The 14,936-nt window shown below is 36.9% G+C and overlaps 1 protein-coding gene across 1 annotated transcript in view; it reads left to right on the top strand.

The window, feature by feature from the left end:
- NCAPG (non-SMC condensin I complex subunit G) overlaps positions 1-14,936 on the top strand; it is a 34,131-nt gene that overhangs the window by 14,911 nt on the left and 4,284 nt on the right. Inside the window, 8 exon segments of the mRNA XM_084798056.1 lie at positions 1,580-1,690; positions 2,969-3,088; positions 4,428-4,640; positions 8,783-8,964; positions 10,683-10,857; positions 12,687-12,848; positions 13,060-13,195; positions 13,554-13,628. Of these exon segments, the coding sequence (XP_084654182.1) occupies positions 1,580-1,690; positions 2,969-3,088; positions 4,428-4,640; positions 8,783-8,964; positions 10,683-10,857; positions 12,687-12,848; positions 13,060-13,195; positions 13,554-13,628 (1,174 nt within the window).

The following is a 14,936-nucleotide window of genomic DNA, read 5'->3' as shown; positions in this document are numbered from 1 at the left end:
CTTTGGAAACATCCTCACAGACACATCTCAGTGGTGTGTTTTACTAATGTTTACTACCTGCTTCTCAACCCAGTCAAGTTATCAGTCAATATTAACCATACACCTAATACATAGTGCAGCCTAACAAGTTAAAGGACCCCGCCTATGGTACTCTAGTCAGATGATTACCTCTTCAAACACTTAACAAATGTGAGCTCATTATTCTTATAGCCCCCAAGTCCCACTGGTCTTTCAAACCTAAATAGTTACTGTAAATGTATACTTTTAATGCACTTGGTGTTGCCTCTTCTTAATGAGTAGTTAAGGAAATGTAGACACTATTATGGTATATTTATATGGCCTAGAGTTTTAAAAGAAGATGCTTGCTGTGCTTTGAAAGGTCATGTTTACTTAGAGGATTGGAGAGGTAGTATGTAAATTAGAGGGAATGATAAGAGCCAGATAAATGTAAGGCTTTGGGTAGTCAATGTTAAAGAACCTACCTTATTCAGAGATGATAGTGGATCCAGGGATAGTTTAAAGAGTAGGATTGAGTACTCTGCAATAGAAAGGTTAGTATTGATTGAAAATAGATTAGAGAGTGATAGAAGCCTTGGTAGTCATAATTCTTGGCAGACTTTTAGAAGTACTGCTTGAGACGATTGGCATTGCGAGTGATAGAAGTGATGCAGGTCAGAGCTATTTAAGGGTTATAATAGGAAGGAGAATTTCTCAGGCCTTTTTTGCTTTAGACAAATGAAGATAGAGAGAGAGATGGTCATGATATCAGGGTGATAGAGGGTGTGAGTTAGAAGCGTTGTAATGAATTAGTTCCATTTTGGACGTGTTGAGTTTGAGGAGCCTGAGGAACATGTAAGGACTGTGGTGTGTTAATTGTATAGAAGATGTTGAAAATTTAAAAATACCGGTAGCTTGTATTATATGACAGTTTTTTCTTGGAGACCAAAGTATGGGTACACCAAAGTCCAACTTGGTGAACCAGTAAGTTATATTAGGGTCACTTACAGAAATATGAGTGAGGGGTTGCTTACAAGAACAGAAATGACTCAGAGACAGCTGCATCACCAAAGTTCACCTAAGCATGGGTGACTGCTTAGAAAGCTGGGAACCTGGAACACAATGCACAGTCTGCAGTCAGCTCAATGGGTTGGAGAGTGTTCTTTCCAGGTGCCCCAGTTAGTCTAAACTTCCAGGTGGCTCAGCTGGGTTTGCTTCTTCCGGGAGCTGGTCTGATGTCTTCTACAGGTGGGGCTTGTCTGAATATTTTTTCATCTTTCACTCTTTACTCAGGTAGGGGAGGGTCCTAGTGAATCTGGTGAGTTTTAGTGACTACCTGAATCTATTTTGTGTTTGACCTTTCTGCTTAAGGCTTTTTCCTTTAGGATGGAATGTTTCAATCTAGGAGATCAGTGTTATAGAAAACTGGACCAGCTCATAAATGAAAAATAGAATTGCATGGTTGGATAAGGTTGCAGGGGCAGAACAGAGTGACAATAACAGAAAAAGTCTCAATAGAGCAGTCATTTAACGATGGGCAAAGTTGTTCTTACTAATGATGGTTTTTTGTTCTTAATTTTAGAATGATGCTGAGACATTACAGAGGTGTCTTGTTTTGTGCTATGAACTGTTGAAGCACATACCTATTTCAGCGGGGATTGGCGCGACCATGAATGGGATCGTTGAATCTTTGGTACACTGCTGGCCCGCAAGGCCCTCTACTCCTCTACCTTGTTATAGGACATGTTCATCAGGGCTCAAAAGAATGAAAAGACTATCATTTTAAACATCTGATAAATACAAATGGTGAACTACATATATCCACAGTGACTACTTCATAGTATGAGGAATAAGTAATATAATACATTTTTATGAAGTCATTGTGTTTTAAATAAAATATAAACTATTCACTTGGTTCATTGAATACATTTTACCAAGTAAATGCTTGAAATAGAGTGTACACAAAATACAAAACAGATTGCTGTCCAGGATCTCCCGCTCAAGTGAGGCCAACATTGTTAAAAACCAGAAACTGTATATATTATGCAGTTACATGGTTGTAATAATAAGGAAAAAGAGGCTATCAGTTTCAGAGGGGGTCAAGGGGTCATGTGGGAGGAGGAGGACTTCGAAGGGGTTAAAGGAGACAAAGGGAAGTGGGAAGAGTGATGTGATAAAAATACTTATCCTATTGATACTGATTATGATTTATATGGTCATAACCGAGCTTAATAGTTGCAGGGCTTGACCTACTTATGGGGGATGGTTCTGCTATGATACTTAAAAACAGAGGGAAGAACATTTAAAACAGTAGTTTCTAAAACCATGTGCAACTTTTAGTTTAAATTGGTACACACTGTAATGGCAGTTTTAGAGATGGAAGAATATAAATTTATATCACTAATATTTTTTTATTATTTATAATCTGTAGCAATATTTTGAATATATAAAATAAACTGTAACATAATAGTACTTTTACTGATTTCTTACTGCTTTAAAGTGGATTTTAAAATAACCAAAATGACCTGTGATTTCTATTCATGGTTTCTCTTTTTTCTGGTAGGTGATGCTGAATGGGAGGCATGAGAATCAGAGCAGTTGAATGTGCTAAAGGCAAATGAAGTGTGGTCTAAAATGAGGATGTAGGACAGTACTACACATTATAATAAGGAGCTTTGTCTCATTCTGTTAGCATTGAGAATTCTTGAATCAGTTTTAGCAGATGTGGGAGTGTTACATATTGAATCAAAGGAAATTTGCTGTAGCTGTGTTCCATTTTATCAACTTTATACTTACCCCTTTTTATGTTGTTAACTGGAAAACTTTCTTTTTAAAATTAATAGTAGTCAGTATGGAAGTGAAATTGCTTTACATAATCATATGGAAATCATCACTTTTGACCATGATTTTAATATGACTTTGTAAATTTCTCATGTTAGTAAAAATTTCTTTAATTTTTACTTTGTTGTAGATTCTTCCTGGAATAATAAGTGTTCATCCTGTAGTAAGAAATTTGGCTGTTTTGTGTTTGGGATGCTGTGGACTACAGAATCAGGATTTTGCAAGTAAACACTTTATGTTACTGTTACAGGTAGGATTTATTTAGTGACAAAAAAGTGTCTATTTCTTGAAATGCTCTGTATTTCTGGTGATCTGTTAATTTCTGGGTGTGTTCAGATGCTTACTGATGATTGTGGATAATCTTTAGGGGTTACATTTTTATCTTTATAGCTTATCAAAATGTCTTTATAGAAAAGAATGAAGTAACAATTTAAGATGCATCATATACCTTATATGAGTGCATACTATGTGCTGTCACTGTTCCCGGCTTAGGATAAATACAGTGGGCAAGTGATGAAGAGAATCAACTTTAGTCTATGCTGTTGTACCTTTCATTTCTGAAGTGGAAAGAAAAAGTGAAAAATATGTATGTAGTATGCCAGCTAAGCAAAGATAGAACACAGCAGCAGCCGTTACAGGAGTAAGAAGACAGAGGGGGACTGTTTCAGGTCATGGTGGCCTTCGTTGTATTTTGATGTTCAGGTTCACAGAGGAAAGTTAAAAGAGTACTCCTTATAATACCTGGATTCCTTCCTTTTGTTCTTTCCTTCTTTCTTTTTATCTTTTTCTTTTTCTTTTTTTTTTTTCTGATATCAAGTTTCTCTGTGTAGCCTTGGCTGTTGTGGACTAGCTTTGTAGATCAGGCTGGCCTCGAACTCACAGAGATCCACCTGCATCTGCTTCCCGAGTCCTGGGATTATAGGCATGCACCACTACACCCAGCTCTTTCTTTCTTTGTTAGAAGCTTTTATTTTCCTATTATGTCTCTGTGTATATATGCCATGTTTGTGTAGATGTCCATGAAGGCCCCAAAAGGGCATTGAATCACCAAGAGCTGGAGTTACAGATGAGCTACCTCATGTGAATGCTAGTAACTGAACTTGTGTCCTTTGCAAGAGCATCAACTGCGCCTAATTGTTGAGCCAGCTCGACCATTTCAATTTCTTAGGAAAGAGAACAGAGAAGAAAGGTCTTGGGGTAGGACTTTGCTTGGTCTATTTGAGGAATAGGAGGACATATGGCTAGGAAAGTAAGCAAAGGAAAATCTTAACAGGAGAACGTTTGCAGGATGTCTATGTGTTCTAAGAACTTATACTATAAATATACAAATTTCCAGCCAGACTCTGACGCCAAACTTTTTTCTGCAGCAAAGACCGATTTAAGGACTAAGGCTCCAGATGTTATGATAAATAAACATATTTCTTTTTTAAAATTGAAATTTTAATTATAATTGTTAAAAGTTCTTTTGTTTATACTTAATACTGCCACTGAGATTTACCTAAGAAAAGATACTAGTTTTATTTAGGATATATATAGAATAAGTTGTTTTACTGAATTTTTTGGGGGGGGGGCTGTATGTCTAATTGTAGGTTTTGCAGATTGATGATGTCACAATAAAAATAAGTGCTTTAAAGGCAATCTTTGACCAACTGATGACATTTGGGATTGAACCATTTAAAACTCAGAAGGTTAACGTCAGTCAGTATGAAGGTGCAGAAACAAACAGTTGTGATGAACAAGAAGCAAAAGATGTCACATCTAAGAATATTCTGAAGCTCCTTTCTGATTTCTTAGATAGCGAGGTAAGAAATCATCCAGTTTATAGCTATGATATTTCTGCATCATGTGTTTATATTCTTTGCTTTTTTTTTGTACTAAGTTTATCTTTGACACAATCTTATTGGTTTTAAAAAATATTAATTTAAATTTTAAATTTGTATCATCAAGTTGGTGTGCAAAGAATTGAAGGTACTTTTGTCATATTTTTATCACAGTAACAAATGAAATTAGGATAAATTCTATTGCAAATGGACATATTTTTATTTTTTAAAAAATTTTTGTTTAAAACAAGGTTTACATTTGTTTTTTCTTAATTTCCTTTTTGGAATTTTCATTGCTCTAGTTGTGTGTGTAACTTTACAACTTTGCTGAACTGGCTTATTAACAAGTAATTTTGGAAAGGAATTTCTTGGGATTTTTCTCTGTGTAGAACCATGTCATTATGAATAGGTATTAGTACTAATTCCATCCCTTTTATTTTGTATTTAATTGCTCTGCTTCGTCTTCTAGTACCGTGTTGAACACCAGTTGTTAAGTGGTTGAAGCAGAGTCCTTGTCATATTTGTTATTTTAGGGGAAAGTTGTGAACCTTGTTAATAAATGTGATGTTATAGGGTTTTGAAAAATACCCTTTATATTTTGAGAGGTTTACTTTCTGTTCTTATATCCCTAGCTATTTTGTGTTTGTATTTCAATAAAAACATGTTTAATTTTGTCAAGTATTTTTTTTGCTTCAGTCAATGTAATTGTGAGGGATTTTTTTTCTCTTTGATGTGTTGATATGGTATGTAACATCACTTGATTTTCATAAGCCCCACCAGTGGGTTTCTGTGTTAATTCTGCATGCTCATGATGCATGATCCTTTCACTGTTGATTCTTCATATTTTCTATTGTTTACTTCATTTCTAAATTTTGGTTTTTTTACAGTCAGATTAATTCTTTTCTTGTTTATTAAGATGTAATTTAGGTTATCGATTAGAGATTTTTTTTTTCCTTTTTGTTTTTTTGAGACAGAATTTCTCTGTGTAGCCTTGGCTGTCCTGGACTCGCTTTGTAGACCAGGCTAACCTCAAACAGGGATCTGCCTGCCTCTGCCTCCCAAGTGCAGGGATTAAAGGTGCTCTGCTGATGTGAGATTTTTTTAAAACTAATATTTACCACTACAAAACTTCCCTGAGTACCATTCATTGTAATCCCACGAGTATCCTCTTTAAAAATTATTTATTTTATGTATATGAGTGCTGTATCTTCATGTGCATCTGCAGTGCATCCCAGGATAGATGGTTGTACACCACTATGTGGCTTCTGGAACTTGAACTCAGGACCTCTGGAAGAGGAGACAGTGTTCTTTTTTTAAAATATTTTATTAATTTATTCATATTACATCTCAATTGTATCCCATGCATTGTATCCTCCCATTCCTTCCTCCCTCCTGCTTTCTCCCTACTCCCTTCCCCTATGTCTGTGATTGTATATGCTCATAGGGTATCAAGTCTCTTCTTGGTGGCCTACTATCCTTCCTCTGAGTGCCACCAGGCCTCCCCATCCAGGGGACGTGGTCAAATATGAGGCACCAGAGTTCCTGTGAAAGTCATACCACACTCTCCACTCAACTGTGGAGAGTGTCCTGTCCATTGGCTAGATCTGGGTAGGGGTTCAAAGTTTACTGCACGTATTGTCCTTGGCTGGTGCCATAGTTTGAACAGGACCCCTGGGCCCATATCTGCCCGTCATAATGTTCTTCTTGTAGGTTTCTAGGATGCTCTGGATCCTTCTATTTCCCCATTCTCCCATGCTTCTCTCACCTAAAGTCCCAATAGGATGTCCTCCCCTCTGTCCCACTTTCCTGGTAAGTGAAGATTTTAATGGGACATGCCCCTTGGGCTAGTATGCATATATAAGTGAATATATACCATTTGACTCTTTCTGCTTCTGGGTGAACTCACTCATTATGATCATTTCTAGTTCAATCCATTTGTCCACAAATTTCGGGAATTCCTTGTTTTTAATAGCTGAGTAGTATTCCATAGTGTAAATTTACCACAGTTTCTTTATCCATTCTTCTACTGAGGGATACCTAGGCTGTTTCCATATTCTGGCTATTATGAATAAGGCTGCTATGAACATGGTGGAGCATATTGTCCCTGTTGTGTGGTGGAGCATTTTCTGGGTATATTCCAACAAGTGGAATAGCTGGGTCTTGAGGAAACCTTATTCCCATTTTTCTGAGATAGCATCAGATAGATTTCTGAAGTGGTTGTACTAGTTTGCATTCCCACCAGCAATGAAGGAGTGTTCCTCTCTCTCTACATCCTTGCCAGCATGTGGTGTCACTTGAATTTTTGATCTTAGTCATTCTGATGGGGGTAAGATGGAATCTCAGTGTCGTTTTGATTTGCATTTCTCTGATGACTAAAGATGTTGAGCATTTCTTTTAAGTGTTTCTGAGTCATTCGATATTCCTCTGTTGAGAATTCTCTGTTTAGTTCTGAGCCCCATTTCTTAATTGGGTTATTTGCTTTGTTGGTGTTTAATTTCTTGAGTTCCTTATATATTTTGGATATTAACCCTCTGTCAGATGTAGGGTTGGTGAACATCTTTTCCCAGTCTGTAGGCTGTTGCTTTGTTCTGTTAACAGTGTCTCCTGCCTTCCAGAAGCTTCTGAGCCTCATGAGGTCCCATTTGTTAATTGTTGACCTTAAGGCCTGAGCTGTTGGTGTTCTGTTCAGGAAGTTGTCGCCTGTGCCAATGTGTTCCAGGCTCTTCCCCACTTTTTCCTCTAACCGATTTAATGTCTCTGGTTTTATGTTGAGGTTTTTAGTCCACTTGGACTTGAGTTTTGTGCATGGTGACAAATGCGGGTCTACTTGCATTTTTCTACATGTAGACATCCAATTAGACCAGCACCATTGTTGAAGGTGCTGTCATTTTTCCATTGAATAGATCTGGCTTCTTTGTCAAAGATTAAGTGACCAAATGTGTGTGGATTCATCTCTGGGTCTTTGATTTGATTCCATTGATCCACCAGCCTATTGCTGTGCCAATACCATGCTGTTTTAATTACTGTTGCTCTATAGTACAGCTTGAGATCCAGTATGGAGATTCCTCTGGAGGATCTTTTATTGTATAGGATTGTTTAGCTATTCTGGGCTTTTTGTTTCTCCATATGAAGTTGAGAATTGATCTTTCAATGTCTTCAAAATATTTTGTAGGTATTTTGATAGGGATTGTGTTGAATCTGTAAATTGCTTTTGGTAAGATGGTCATTTTTACTATGTTAGTTCTCCCGATCCACGAACAAGGGAGATCCCCCATCTTCTGATGTCATCTTCAGTCTCCTTCTTCAGAGATTTAAAGTTCTTTTCAAACAAGTCCTTCATTTGCTTGGTTAGAGTTACTCCTAGATATTTTATATTGCTTGTGGCCATCGTGAAGTGTGTAGTTTTCCTAATTGCTTCCTCTGCGTGTTTGTATTGTATGTAGGAAAGCTACTGACTTTTGAGTTAACTTTGTATCCAGCCAATTTGCTGAAGGTGTTTATCAGGTTTAGGAGTTCTCTGGTGGAATTTTGGGGGTCACTTATATACACTATCATATCATCTGCAAATAGGGATGATTTGATTTCCTCCTTTCCCATTTGGATTCCCTTGATCTCCTTTTGATGTCTTATTACTCTGACTAGAACTTCAAGAACTATATTAAAGAGATATGGAGAAAGTGGGCAGCGTTGTCTGGTCCCTGATTTTAGAGGAATTTCCTTGAGTATCTCTCCATTTGATTTGATGTTGGCTATTGGCTTGCTGTATATAACCTTTATTATGTTTAGGTATGTGCCTTGTATTCCCGATCTCTCCAGAACTTTAAACATGAATGGGTGTTGGATTTTGGCAGACAGTGTTCATAACTGCTGAGCCATCTTCTCTAGCCCCTCCCACAAGTCATTTTTTTTTTTTTATTTCTGATATTTGAGACCATCTCATTCTGTAGTCCAGGTTAATTTAGAGCTTACTATGTAGCCAAGGCTAGCTTCAAACCTGCAGTGATCCTTTTGTTTTTATCACATTCATAATAAAATTAATGAGTTTTTGGATAGTAATTTTGAGATATACATAAGCTTAAAATAAAATGAAGTAAAAATTTACTGATGAATGTCATTTTTATTAGGTGTCTGAACTCCGGACAGGAGCTGCAGAAGGACTAGCCAAACTGATGTTCTCTGGGCTTTTGATAAGCAGCAGGATTCTTTCTCGTCTTATTTTGTTATGGTATAATCCTGTAACTGAAGAGGATGCTCAACTTCGTCATTGCCTAGGCGTGTTTTTCCCCATGTTTGCTTATGCCAGCAGGTACTAAGTCATTGATAAAATCTTATTTGAAGCCAGATTCAACTCCCCCCTCCACATGAATTATTGTCTGTGTCATTTGTTCTTGGTAGACCTTTCAGTGGATAAATGATAACAATGTAATATATATCTTATATACCAGATTTAAAAAAAATATTTTTCCTGCATATAAGATATATAAGGAAATACTTTATCTTCACTAGGTGCATTTTGTGCATAATTTAGAATTAAACTTTTCTCTCAAATGTTTTGCAACATTTTGTAAATGGAGGTTTTGGTTTGTGTGTGTGTGTTTGTGTGTGTGTGTGTGTATGTATGTATGTATGTATGTATGTATGTATGTATGTATGTATGTATGTATGTGGTTAAGTTATTTTATTCAGTTGGTAAATGGCCAAAGAAGTTAGTGGGATTTGAAGTCTTTAGCAGGGCAGATGTCCACGGCCTTTTACTGAAAGTTTGAATTTTCATTCATTCACTCACTTACTTTGCATCCTGATCATAGCCTCCTTCCTTCTCTCCTCTCAGTCCCACCCTCCGTCCCCCTCCCCCTTCCCATATCCTTTAGAAAAGGGAGTCCCCCCTTCCCCCACCCTTGCAGCTCATCAGGTTGCACCAAGACTGAGTTCATCCTCTTTCCCTGTGGCCTGGCAACTCAGTTTCATCAAGGGGGAAATGATTAAAAGAGCAGGCAAGTGTCCATGTCAGATATAGCCCCACTCACCTTACTAGTGGATCCACATGAAGCCTGAGCTGCTCATTGGCTACATCTATATAGTAGGTCTACGTCCAGTCCATGCATGGTCCTTGGTTGGTGCTTCAGACTCCACAAGCCCTACTGGGCCCTGCTTAGTTGGCTCTGTTGGTCTCCTTGTGGAGCTCTATCCGACCAGGTCCTTTTATCCTTTCCCCACTTTCCCAATAGTCTGCCTGTGCCCAATGTTTGTCTGTGAGTCTCTGCATCTGTTTCAAACTGCTGCTGCTCAGTGGAGCCTCTCAGGACAACTCTGCTAGGCTCCTGTCTGCAAGTGTAGTAGAGTACCATTAATAGTATCAGGTTGTCTGTCTTTCATTGTATGGGTCTGGGATTGGGCCAGACATTGGCTGGATGGTCCCTCAATCTCTGCTCTATCTGTTCTATCTTTATCTCTGCACGCCTTTTAGGCAAGTAAGTAGGTTTTGTATCATTTTTTTTTTTTTTGGTGGGTTGGTCTTCTCCTCCCTTCACTCTGAGTCTTGTCTAGTTAGAGGAGGTCCTCTTTAGTCTCCATGGCCCCTGCTACTAGGAGTCTCAGCTAGATTCCTCCTCATATTCTCCCAGAGGCCTATTCTGACTTAGGTCTTCAGCTCGTCACAGAGATGCCCATATCCACAGTTTTCTTTTCTCTACAGGCCTTCTGGTTGTCGCTCACTCCGACCCCCACTCTACCCAGGCCTGATCTCTACTCTTATTTCTCTCTGAGCTCTCTTTTCTACTTTGTTCTCTCTCTTCAACCACTACCTCTGTCTATTCTATTTTCCCTTCTGAGTGAGATTTATACATCCTCCCTTGGGTCATTGTTACTTATCTTCTTTGGGTCTATGAATTGTAGTATGTTTATCCTAAATGGCTAAAATCCTCTTATAAGTGAGTACATACCATGTGTTTCTTTCTGGGTCTGGGTTACCTCACCCGTGATGATCATTTCTAGTTCCATCCATTTTGAATTGATTTTCAATAGGCCTAATCAAGAGTGCTTTGAAGAAGCCTTTATTCCAACTCTGCAAACACTGTCCAATGCCCCGGCATCATCTCCTTTAGCTGAAGTAGATGTCATAAATGTTGCTGAGTTGTTTGTTGATCTGACAAGACCAAGTGGATTAAATCCTCAGGCAAAGATTTCCCAAGATTATCAGGTGTGTATGGTAGTCTGTGGGTAGCAAGTATAACTAGTAAAGATCATTTTTGTTTGATTAAAGAATCTCTGTTTTGGGTTCTTTGAAATCAAGATGAACTACATTTGTATTTTGAGTATTTTGTTTTTCTGGTATATAAGACAGTTCTGGGAGTGAAGGGAACTCTGGGGAAATGTGGAGAAATCATGAAAATAGAAGAAATCACTGCAAATGTTTTGCAATCTAGAAGTTACGAAAATTTCATCATTTCTATGATCTTTCTCCCCACTTTGCAAGTAATGACCTGTTATCTGGGACTCACTCACTACATTTGCAAATGTTGGCTTGTTATGCTGTTAGTATAGAGGAGGACAATTTATTTTATTTTATTTTATTTCGTTTTTTTGAGACAGGGTTTCCCGGTGTAGCTTTGGCTGTCCTAGACTCACTTTGTAGACCAGGCTGGCCTCGAACTCACAGCTGTCCACCTACCTCTGCCTTCCGGGTGCTGAGATTAAAGGCGTGTGACACCACACCTGGCTGAGGAGGACAATTTAAAGGAAGAGTTTATCTCAAACTTATTTTTGTTCTTAAGTGAAATGCATACATCAGCTGCAGACTCATCTACAAATTATGATTAAACTGGATTTAAAATCCTTTAATGACATTTGGTTAAACACTTAGAAATTTGATGTTAATGATTTCAGATGCCAACTGCAAGTTGAGAGTTTTGTTCTGCTTGTACATTTATTTGCTAGTTAGTGATTGCTTGAGTTACAACATATGTTATTGGGAAGATTATATTATTAAGGATATTAAGCAAAATATGTTAAGGAACAGTGTGATGAGCTATCAAGTTCTTTTAAACCGCAGAAAAGTATAAGATTTGTTATAGGAACAATGTATGGATCATTAGTTTTATTTGCATTACTGGGAATTAAGTCTGTCATCTTGCAGTAGCTAAATGACTGTTTTATTGCTGAACTATATCCCCAGCCGTCTTTCTACTTATTATTTTAAGACAGGGTGCTCAGACAGGCCTTGAATTTGTATTTCTATTGCCTCAGCCTCCAAAGTAGTTAGGATTATAGTGCACCATTAGACCTGGCTGCATTAGTTGAGTTGTAAAAATTCACTTGAGCCTGCTTGGGATTTAAGAAGTTGTTTGAGTAGAAAGGAACGATATATAAATAAAGATAAGAAATGTAGATGATTATGCAAAGGCTGGTATTGGCCCTGTTTGCAGTGTATATGTAGGATTTAGTATTGAATAAGAAGATTTATTTAATGGTCACTGATGGCTGTATGAGGTGAACTGGTGATAAGATTTGGAGAAAGCTTGAAAGGCACAAGAGAGTGAAATCCAAGGAAAGTCTACAGTGTTAAGTGAGTAACAGTAGGCTTCATAGAATTTTTGGGAGAATGAGAAAAGTAGACTGGAACACGGGCTGGATTGAATTGGCATGGAAATAGGAATTTCAGTTGATTGTACAAGGAGTCCAGAACTGTGATGTTCTTTGAATTGCTCAAAATTGAAATGAGCTGCATTGTGGTACCAATACATTGGTTGGAAAGTTACCTTTGCAAGGAGTAGTGTGCGTTTGGGAAAGGCTCACTTTGATCAGCCTAGATCATTTCAATGACTAGATGATACTTCAGTCCTACAGGCGTGGACCTGCTCCTTGTAATCAAGGAAGGAGCTTCTTTTGGAGGCAGGGAGATGTAAACTTAGGCTTAAACATTATGTTAATAAGACAAGATAGCTGGAAATATTTATTGTTTGATATATAGAACTGTATTGTCGTGAAAGCACTTTCATTTCATAGAGCTGTTTCTTTTTCCTTTTTTAGGCTTTATCTGTACATGACAACTTGGCTATAAAAATTTGTAATGAGATCTTAACAAGTCCATGCTCACCAGAAAACCGGGTTTATACAAAAGCTTTAAGTTCCATCGAACTCAGTAGCAATGCCACAAAAGATCTCCTGCTTCTGTTAGATGAGATTCTGGAGGTAAAGCAGTCTTAATCCTCTTGAGTAGTTTCTGTTCATATATAGAAAGGATAGATGTATTAAGTAATATGTTATGTATTCTGCATGTTCATCTGAAGTAACTGTTTCTTTCACGAATTTTATATAATTTAAGAATGTTTTCAAACAACTTGGTATTGGCATATAATGTTTGAAAGATCAGATAACTTACTTTACACTGCCAACCCCACAGCAAGTAACTGATAGGATATGTCTGAGAGCTTTGGAGAAGATCAAGATTCATTTAGGAAAAGGAAGTAAAGAATTTGACCAAGCTGTGGTAGCACAGGAAGTCAACACAACTACAGATGTTCTTCAGAATGAAAATGGTAATTACAGGCTGACCTGAATATTTGTAAAATTATGTTTTTCATTTCATTCTAGAATAAGATTTTTGTTTGATTGAATTTCAGAAATGAAAATCTTTTTCTTATTAATATTCTTTGAAAAGCTATTATTCATGGTGTTTATTCTACCTTTCAATTTGTTTGAGTATATTTCCTACTAACCATCTTCCCAGGGGCATCATTTTGTAGTAGTCACACTTTTGGGATTGTGATTTATTATAACCTAATATAGGTTACAATATTTAATAGGCCTTTTTTTCTGTTTGTTTTATGAAAGATAAAAAGACCACTTTAAAAAGACTGTCTCTTGTTTGTATTTTTGTATGATGTCCATGTGTAGAAGGATATATGACTCCTCAGAAGGATGTACAAGGAACTCCAGCCCCCAAATCTACACAACGAAAGACTACCAGAGGTAATGTGTGGATTGACTGCATCTTAAAGCACAATTGTTTTCAAGTTAAAATACTACCTTTTCAAGCTTCCTTATCTTTACTTTTTTAGGAATAAAATGTTTTGAAAGTCTTAGGTATGCAATTTTATTTCACTTCCTTCAGTTGGTGGAAATTCCTATTTTTTCTGAAGACTGAGGTCATTGTTGCTCCATATGCTTTTGAATAGAAAATATACAAAAATTATACAAAAAAGGACTCTTTGGGGCTAAATGAAGAATAGGTTAAATTGCCAGGCAATGGGTGTATACTTTTAACCCCTGCACTTGGGAGGTAGAAGCAGGCAGATCTCTGTATATTCAAGGCCAGCCTGGTCTACAGAATGTTTTCTTGAACAGCTATGGATTTGTAGAGAGCCCTATATTAGAACCCCCCCCCCCCCAAAAAAAACCAAAAAACAAAAAACAAGAAAAAGTTAAATAATAGTTCTATATTATTATTACTAGTATTACTGTTTCGTGTATGTGTGCATGAACATTTTTCCACTCCTAGAAATCTTTGCTTTTCTTCTTATTTCCATTTCCTCACCTAATTTCATTTTTTCCCAACTAAGTTTCCCAAGGGGTATCCAACAGTAGTGTATTTGTTAGAATAAATACATGTTTACTAGTAGGGGACCACTTTGAAAAATATCTGAAATTCAAGGCCTTTTTACTTGTTTTATTAATTCCTTATTACAAAAGCAATGCATGCTTATTACAGAAGAAGAAGAAAGTACATCCAGGCAGACCTACCATTAAGAACACTAATATTCCCACCCATGAGCCAAACATGATTTTAATTATTGAAAATAGTTTTATGGCTCTGTTCTAAGTATATTTAATCTTTTCTAGAATAAAATCTGGCCATAATTTTGTTTCACAACAAACCAATTATTTAAACACCAATTACTGGATATTGTTCCAAATTAGTTCCATATTCTTGCATGTTTTCTTGCGGATAAATACATTATTGAAAGCAAACTAATAAAATATGAGTGGGAAATATATAACAATGAATAGAGTATACAGTTTTCAAGTAAATTGTTAAATGAACAATTGATTTTGATCAGATTATCTTTAGTTACAGAATAAAGTATAGGAATTCCACTTTTTAAAAATAGTCCAAACTTAATGTATACATGCTACATTTTATTTCTTATAAGTGAGGAACAATGCAGGCAAAATTTATTATGTCTCCTTTTTTCATAATAGGTTCTCATATATCCTCAGCTAGCTTCAAACTCATTATTTTGACCTTGAACTTCTGATTACAGGCTGGGAATAGGTGTT

The sequence above is a fragment of the Acomys minous genome (assembly GCF_964271855.1).
Source record: "Acomys minous genome assembly, chromosome: 10".
NCBI lineage: Eukaryota > Metazoa > Chordata > Mammalia > Rodentia > Muridae > Acomys > Acomys minous.
This window is presented reverse-complemented; position numbering and strand designations above follow the sequence as displayed.